This window comes from Myotis nattereri (genome assembly GCF_964212035.1).
Source record: "Myotis nattereri genome assembly, chromosome: 2".
NCBI lineage: Eukaryota > Metazoa > Chordata > Mammalia > Chiroptera > Vespertilionidae > Myotis > Myotis nattereri.
The window spans coordinates 167,715,718-167,724,552 of record NC_138076.1 but is presented as its reverse complement, the minus strand read 5'-3'; the positions used below and the strand labels follow the sequence as shown (position 1 = coordinate 167,724,552).

At 49.3% G+C, this 8,835-nt stretch overlaps 1 protein-coding gene across 1 annotated transcript; it reads right to left on the bottom strand.

Annotated features, from left to right (window-relative positions):
- ZNF641 (zinc finger protein 641) lies at positions 1–5,375 on the bottom strand. Its single transcript, XM_081084536.1, has 5 exons — positions 5,171–5,375; positions 4,481–4,572; positions 3,348–3,477; positions 2,575–2,688; positions 1–1,707 (listed from the first exon to the last, which is right to left on the bottom strand). The coding sequence occupies exons 1-5, from the start codon at positions 5,352–5,354 to the stop codon at positions 953–955; spliced, it is 1,275 nt and encodes a 424-aa protein (XP_080940662.1). The 5' UTR covers positions 5,355–5,375; the 3' UTR covers positions 1–952.
- Positions 5,376–8,835: the final 3,460 nt, after the last annotated feature.

The window sequence follows — 8,835 nt, the reverse complement described above, 5'->3', positions numbered from 1 at the left end:
TACAGTTTGCACTTTGCATGCTCTCTTCAAAGACCCTGCACACAGATACACATCGACACAGAAAGACACGTCAAGCGAAGAGGGGGACTGTCCAAGGAGATGAAGTTTTTTCTTCTGTGTGAGTCTGGATTACTTGGGAGTATAAGGTCCATCTCTTAGCATGGTAGTATGATCTCTCAGCTGGATATACATATGTGCAGGATAAAGGACTAGGAATCATGGGTGAAAAGGTTATTATTTCTATTTTTCACCAGGTGGGGTTGAGAGGTGTGGGTGTATATTTGGATGATTGGGGAAAAGGTGATGGACCCACACAGGAATGAGATCTGCCCTTCAGCTTTCACTTGGATAAAAAAGGGGTCTCTTTTCTGTTTCCTCATTACTCTAACCCAGTGATATCAGAGCGTTTCATGGAGTCACCAGTTCTGTGGGATGTGAGATAGAAAGAATACTGAGGTCAAATACATTTAGGAAACATTGCATTAAGAGGCTTAAAATTTGCTTTACTGCATACATTTTCAGAGCCTTTACTATGCCAACATGGTCTTTCTCTCTCTCCATATATAATGTAAAGAAAATATAAGAGCTATAGTATACAGTGGTGATACTAAAAATATTTAACAACTGGTATGGCATAGGCTCCAATCACATCAGAATGGACCTCAGCCATAAACCGCTGGTACCACTGTACCCTTGAGAATGGGCTCAGGCTGAATATCAGCCCATGTAGTAAGCATTGTTTCCCAAAAATTTTGCCCAAAGAACTCTATTTTATGTGGTATCTCACAGAAGTGGTGAAAAATGCTCTGGCCCATGCTGAAACCTCACCTTTCTAGGGATGAGGCCAGGGCTCATGATCCTGGCCATCGGGGGCAGGAGAGGGGCAGCTCTGGCAGAGACTCCTGGCAGCACCAGCTGATAGATGTGACCACAGCTACAGCAAAAACAGAAATCAGAAGACAGATGTCCCTCGGTCCCAGCTGCTCCTGGGACTCTGTCCCTGATGGGTCAGCAGGTGCCTGTCCAGGTGATGTTTACGGCCAAAGCTCTTCTCACAGCGAGGGCACTGGAAGGGCTTCTCCCCAGTATGGGTTAGCCAGTGTCTCACCAGGTGGTGCCGTCGGCCAAAGCTCTTCCCACACTCGGTGCACACGTGGCACTTTGGCACCGGTGGGGTGTGCTGCCGTTTCCTAGCCCCAGGGCTCTCTCCAGCTTCTTGACCTTTGCAGGATTTGCCTTCCGCATGCATTCTCTGGTGGCTGGCCAGATGGGAGCTGCATCGGAAATTCTTGCCACACTCAGAACACCTGCTGGGCTTGTCGTGCATGTGGGTTTTCTGGTGCCGGATCAGGTGATGTCTTCGCCCAAAGCTCTTTTCACACTTGAGGCAGCTATAGGGCCTCTCCCCGGTGTGAGTTTGCTGGTGCCTGGCAAGGTGGGAGCCCCACACAAACTGTTTCCCACACTGGGGGCATGTGTGTGGTCTTAACAGGGAATCCATCTCTGTGCTACACAGAAGACTTGAGAAGCTCTCTTCCTGAAGAAATGGTGGGCCCAGGAGCATTCCTCTGGAGCTTCTGGGCATGGAATCCCAGCTCTCCTCCTGCTCCGGGTTCCAGAGAACAGTATCTTCAGACACACTAGATAACATTCTGGGAGGTTCTGCTTCTAGTTCAGGGGTATCCCCTTCATGCTCACTTCCATCTCCTGTGGAGAAGGGAAAATACCAACCCCAAGATGGGAGTCACCAGAGAGGACCTCAGGACCCAAGTCACAGGTGAGGTTATATGATGTCTGTTAGGGCCTAAACCTCACCCAACAAGGACTGAGAGAACAGATTTTAATGTGGTACAAGACAGTGCAAGAGGTGTAGAAGTTAGAAGCCTAGGCTTAGGAGACAGACTACCTAATTTTGAATCTCAGCTTTCCTACTTAATTTCTGTTAGTCTTCATTTCTTTTGTAAAATGTAAATAATTATAAGATAGATAGCACAGTACCTGCACATAGTAACCACTTAGTAAATGGTCTGTGCTATTGTGATTATTTATTTATTACTGTTACTTATTTACCACTGATTTTTACTATTAATTACCATCTTCCTGCCTAAGCATAAATGGAGAGTTAAGGAATGTGCTGCAGTCATCGCGGGCTGTCTGGCCACCTGTCAGCAATACCAGAGACACTGCAGAAGCCCTTTCTGTAAGAGGTGGGAAGTTGAACACCAACACCAACAGGCATAGCAGCAACTAGTGTTTTATTGGGTGCTTTTTATGTACCTGGTGGTATTGTTCTATTATGTTAACATATTTAAATCTCACAATAACGTATACGTGAGGAACCCAAAGAGAGGTAAATCACTTTTCCAAGGTCCTGAATTCAAATCCACAAAGTTTAGCTCCAGAAACCTGCCTTCTAAAACCTTTCTGCTATACTGTCCTGCTTTTGAAAAAAACGACCTCTAAACCTTTCGATTCTACAGTTCTCCAAGGCAGAGGAAGGATTAGAGGGACATGGAACGATCACATTCCAAGAGGGATGAAGGCCGTGCCTGAAAGTCCACTCTAGGTTCTTACCTGTATATGTTACCCTCAGGATGTCCCTCTCCTCTAAGTCCTGTGGGTCAGGGACCCATTGTTCTTCCCCTCCTTCTAGTTGAGAAAGCATGTCCAGCTTAGGAATTGGAAATCCTGCCCATGGGAAAGGAAAATAGGGATGTCAATTAGTACAAGTGTGATTCTATATTTCTAAGAAAAGCTGTTTCCTATATTATTCCTTAGAACTCTAGATAAAAGGCCAGATACAAGCTTCACTCTCCTCACCCCTCCCATTTTTTAAGTTGCTCTTCTTCGCCGCACCCCCCCCCCCCCCCCCAGAAAATCACACACTATTCCCCAATGTGTGTGTTCTCTGCCACTTATATTTCAAATATTTCCAACCCAAGTGTCCTTTTTGGTCACAACTTCATTTATTTAGCTCTAACACAGCTATCTCTCCATCCCTCCCCCTCCTCAACTCCCATCTTTCCCCAGAAGGTTTCTGAGTTTCCCAGGACTCAGTTCTATCTCTTAGATGTCCTGCTCTATTTTGTAAGAACTTGCCAATTCCCAACTGAGAGGAGCCTAAAGTTCTCTTCTCCATGATTCAGCATTCTTTTGCTGCTGTCTTTAAAAATGATGCCTCACTTCTATTCTCCTTGAATTCGTCCTAGTGCTCTTTTCCTGGTGGAAGGAAGACAGATCCCCTGACAAGTGAAGAACCCTTGATAGACACTATCCAACACGCTTAAAGCACAGGGCTCAGCCTCCCAGAGGACAGTCTTTTAGTGGCTGGGGAAGATCATGCTTACTTAGAGAGACCACTATCCCACAATTTTCTTGCATGACATATTCTCCATAAAAGTCTGTCTGAGAAGGGTCCAGGCTCCGCCACTCCTCCTGAGAGAAGCACAGTGACACATCCTTGATGGTTACCAGGCCCTGAAACAAAATGCAGCATCATCTGTCACCAGCTGTTCCTTAAGGAAAATGTGATCCCAATATAAAAGGATGGGGCAGTAGAAGAGAGAGGGCAAGAGAATATCTGGAAAAATAATTACCCAGTGGCCCCTGGGTAGGCCCCTGGGTGAAGGGGAAATGAGGAGAGGGGTAAAGGTAATGGTAAGTGAGGTTAGTGTCTCCAGAGGTGTCTCCCAAATGGGACTAAAAGTCGGAGACACCAGAAAATCATTGCTCTCTCTGTCTAACTGTATGTGTCTGCCCAGTCTCTTCTCACCGGCCTTATTATTTCCATTGAAAAAAATTGTGTATTATGCTCTCCTTCCTCACTTGACCATTCCTTTTCTATCAGCACAAAATGATATAGATATGGTAAGGACACATATGTAATAGCTTAATCAATAAAGAAAAAGAATTTTTTTAAAGGATATAGATAAAACATTCACCCTCACACCCACCACCATGCCATATCCTTATCTTCCGAGGCAGCATAGTATGGTGTTTAGGAGTCCAGATCCTGGAGCCAAATAACTCCTAGCTCTGCCATTTACTAGCATTATGGCCCTACACATGTGCCTTAGTCTCTTCCTGCCCTTTTCCATAAATGCCCCATCATCCACCCAATCTTGCCCACTTTATGCTCTTCCAAGCTTCCTTCAGGTTCTCTTTTCCTAATCTTCACAAATTTATCTCTTAAAGAATATTAATGAATTGTTCTTAAAAATCTCCCTGTGGATAGCACAGCCATCTAATAAAAACAACAACACACCTAACTTCTAGGAATTCTCCTCTTCTTGTTATATCTTCTTTCTTTTTTAAAGGATACCTTGAGCCTCTTGGAAAGGGATAGAATCTATTCGCTTATAAGATGAACATACTATTCGTGATCATGTGAAATAACAATTCAGTGGGAGGATGCTAAGGCTTACAGAAAGGCAGCAGTGATGAGACCCCTGGGAGAGGCCAAAGGCAGCACACAGCCCACCTGTGATCCGGCTGCAAGAAGTGCAGCTGCCATCTCCCAATCTCCGGTGCTCCCCTCCTGGGGAACGGCAGGAACCCAGGGAGCCGACTGAGCTGGTGAGGGGAGAAAGGAACCATTAGAGGTGTACCATTCATCCTTTCCCAGTAAGAGCCTAGGCCCCATTTTAGAGGGGCTTAAGGGTCATGGTTTTTCTCTATCTATGCCCATTGGTAAAACTCAAATGCAGAAATATAGAAGAGACCTTCGCTCAAAATGTTCGGTAAGAGTATTGAGTGGCTTTTAGTAGATCTTTCCTGTCATCCATCTCTACCACAGTGGCTATGGTGTGAATTTATATTATTTAAATGTAATTTTCATCTTGTAAAGAGTATCTTACTGGGTGTGTTCTCCCATAGTAATCAGTGTTGCTGTCACTTCCTTAGTCTCCCACATTTGCTGCCACTAAGATGCACGTGCAGCACGCGGAGGGAGTGGCTATGTAAGAAATGGAGAAAACCCAGTTGTGCGGCATGCGGAATACAGGCGCTCCTTACATTCCTGTGACAGGGCCAAGGAAGAACGGACTGGCTGTGATATTGATTACGCTGTTCAGTTCAAGGCAACTGGGGATTTTCAACTCTACTTTCTGAACAGAGATTAGGAGACTACTCTGCACCCTGCTCCCCGCACCCACATCCTCCAGACTCTCACCCTTTTCCTGAAGGGACTGTGGCTCTTCTTCAAGGTCACAGCACAGGTGTTCCAGGGGCCCTGGTGCCATTCTCCATGGCCCCTCCTCTTGGCTTCCCCTTTCCACCTGGGGCTCCGCTCCATCCAGCTGGACATTCATCGACTCCCATCCTGGCCCTAGGGCTGCTGTCTGTTCTGAAAGCATTTTTGCTGCGAACCCAAATTGTGACCTGGAACAAATTCATCCCATGAAAATGGAAAGGGTTGATATTCCTAAGGGAGTTAGGGAGACAGCCAAGGGATGAAAGATGAAACTGGATAATAAGAGCTTGATGGAAGATGAACTTTAAAAACTTGATATAGTCCAATCAACTGAGCCTGAGCCAAGCTTCTTGCAGGAACTAAGAAATGAACAGGTGCCACAGAGCAAACTCACTAATGGCTATTTTGGGTACCTTGTGATAGAAATAGAATATCCCTGAAGGCTACAAGAACTTCATTTAAGAAAAATAAAGGAACAATCCTGGAAATTCAAAAGCTATCCATTAATTCCAACCACTGAAAATACAGTAAACAATCTGGAAACATGCAGGAAGGAATGCACACAGACTTGCACCCAAAAAAAATAGATATAATCACTTATAAGATTTTCTGCCACAAATTCCATTCACATTGATTAGTTTAGAATGAAATTATTACTATACATAAAAGTCCCAGCCAAAGCATGTATTTATGTCAAGAGCACTTTTGTTTCTAACAGAAACAAAACAAAAGTGAAGAAAACAGGAAATATGGCCATTGGGGAAAAGTTAAAAAACATGGACATAGTTTTGTGTTGGTTAAGGAAGACTAATGAATGATACTACCAATGAATAAAAAGAGAAACGTTTTCGATTTCTATACAGATCTCTTCTGTGTGTGCGTGTGTGCGCGCGCACGCGCGCGCGCGTGTGTGTGTGTTTTAAGATCCTCACCCAAGGACATGCTTATTGACTTTAGAAAGAGAGAGAGGCAGGAGGGAAGAAGGAAGGGGGAGGGAGGGAGGGAGAGAGAGAGAGAAACATCCATGTGAGAGAGATACACCAATCATGTGAGAGAGAACCATCCATCGGTGTACAAGACGATGTTCCAACTAACTGAGCCACACCGGCCAGGGCCAGATCTCTTCTTTTGATGGCGAGAGAAGAGGTTTAGGTTTTTAAAATTCTTCATAATAATCCAGCAGTGCGAGGGACTGGGTGTGTGGGCTCTCCTTTTCTCTGGACATCTTAAGAGCAGGGCAGGTCCCACCTGTGTTGTGTGATACAGGCCTTGCTGTCTTACGGCAGAGAAACAGTCTATGACACTTCACAGAGTCCCTTGCTCCTTGGCAGAGCTTTGGTAACTACTCTGGCTCACTCATATCTACCCAACAACATGTCAAGAACCCAAGATCCCAGGATGGGTAATGACAGGTATCAAGCTGTTTATTTTCTTGCCATTTCTCTTTGACAAAAGAGGTAGGTGGGAACCCTAAGCCCAATGCACAGAAAGGGAACAAATTCCCCTTAAGTCTCAGAAGTCCAGACGCCCCAGGGCCTCACGGCAGCATCCTGGACTGAGTCCCAGTTTAGGCTTCCTTTTCAGAGACATCTCCCAAGAAAGGAAAATTCCCAATAAAGCAAGAAAGAGAAACGTCCATTTTCGTTTTCTCCTCTGAATTCTGGCCCCTGTATCCGCTCCACTTCTAAGGTATAAGGCACCAATTCATCCTCTTCACAGAGGTCGTCCGTGTTCTCTAGCTCCCTTCACAAATCCTCCCCCAGGACTTCACCTCGAGCTAAGTATCTGGGCACCGGCCTCAAACCTACTTCTCCATCATCTCCCAGCAGCAGAGTCCCTGGATCGGAGGCCTCTCCCCAGAGCCCACGGGCCAGCTGTGAGCCCCCGCAGACCACTGACCACACCGGCGCAGGAGCTGGCAAAAATCCTCGGCACAGGGGGGCGGGCGGAGGCGCCTGTCCTCAGCCTGCACCTCCCCAGATGTTCGCTCTCTCGGAGCACGCACCTGACAGTTCAGCTGTCCGCCCTAACTGCTTTCTCCCGGTCCCGGGGTGACCCCAGGCCTAACGGGAGTCGGGTTCTAGGTTTTCCACTCCCTCCTCTCGCTCACAGATCTGGGGGGGGGCGGAGGAGGAGGGCGCGGCAGGCACCTGCAGAAGTTAGTTTTGCAGCCAGTGCAGCTGGACAGAGAAAGAGCCACGGTATTGAAACGCGTAGCCCAAGGGCATAGGGACGAGCGCGCTCGGCGGAGAGCCTGGCCCCCGGCCCGGGCGGGCGTGGGCCGCTGGCGCCGCTCCGGGGTAGGGTGGCTTCCTCCCTCCTCTGGTCGCCGTGCCCGGAGGGTCCGATTTCAGAGTATCCGAGGCGGGCGGAGCGGGAGCCGGGGAGGGGAGGTCAGAAGACAGGGTTCCCGAGAACTGGGGCAAGAGCGAGGGAAGAGAAAGGGCCCCGGGCAACCTGCGCGCGAGTGACAGCGACGCCGGGGACGAGGGACACGGGGCGGCGGGCGGGCAACCATGTCGGGGGGCGGGGGGGCAGACCCCGGGGAAGTCAGCGACCCGGAGGCCGCGGCGCTTCTCCTCCCCGCCCCCACGGGTGACCGGCCCCCACCCGCCGCCCCGGGGAGCCAGGCGTCCCTCCCTCCACTCGCGACTGCCGCCCGCCCGCCCCCACTCACCCGGTCGGCCTGGCCCGCGGCCCGGTGCCTCCTCCGGGCCCCGCCCGCCCCTCCCTCCGCCCGGCGCCTCGCCGGAGCTGCAGCCGCGGAGCCAGCGCCTGGCGGAGACGGCCCGGCGCGCGGCGGGGCGGGCACAGGAAATCCCGCCCGCTTCCGGGGCTCGGCGGCGGCGGCGGCGCGGGGCGTGCGGGGGGCGGGCCGCGGGGCCCAGACGCCGGCTCCCGCCGCCGGAGGTCGCCACCCCGGGGCGACGCGGGCACCAGCGTCCCGGTCCCGGCGACCGAGGCCGGCGGCCGCTCCCCGTCTGGCCATTTTCCGCCCCGGCCCGGGGACGCCCCGGGTTCTTCGCGCGCGGCTCATTACTCACCGCTCGGTCTATGCCAGACAACCCACCCGCCTGGGACACCCGCGGGCTTACCTTCCGGGGGTCAGGGCAGCGGGGAAAGGGGAACAGCGGGCTAGGGGAGCACCGCGGAGGAGCCCCTTATTCCCAGTGGGGGTGGCCGGGGTGACTTCACCAAGACCAGAGGCCTCGCAGCTGCATTGTCCAATTTGCAGCAGCCGCGAGCCGCATGTGGCTGCTGAGCTCCTCTGGTGTGGACTTCATTAACAAAATATAAAATAGCTAATAAGCAGTGTTTTGGATATATTGGGTTAAAACGTATTAAAGTGAATTTTATGTACTTTTAACTTTTTCATGTGGTTACTGCAATGTTTAAGTTTTATATATGTGGCTTGCATTATACTTTTATTAGAGCTACTTTGAAGCATTAAGATGAATTTGGGAAAGATGAGAAAGGCCTGCAAACATAATAAACACACTACCATTAGAATCTTCTTTATAATCTACAGATTGCATTATTTCTCACCACAACTTCTCTGTAAAATCTTACAAACTTCAAAAATATGTAACTCACTTAAGGTCATAGGTGGCAAGCATTCCTTTAACATATATTTATTTTTTTCC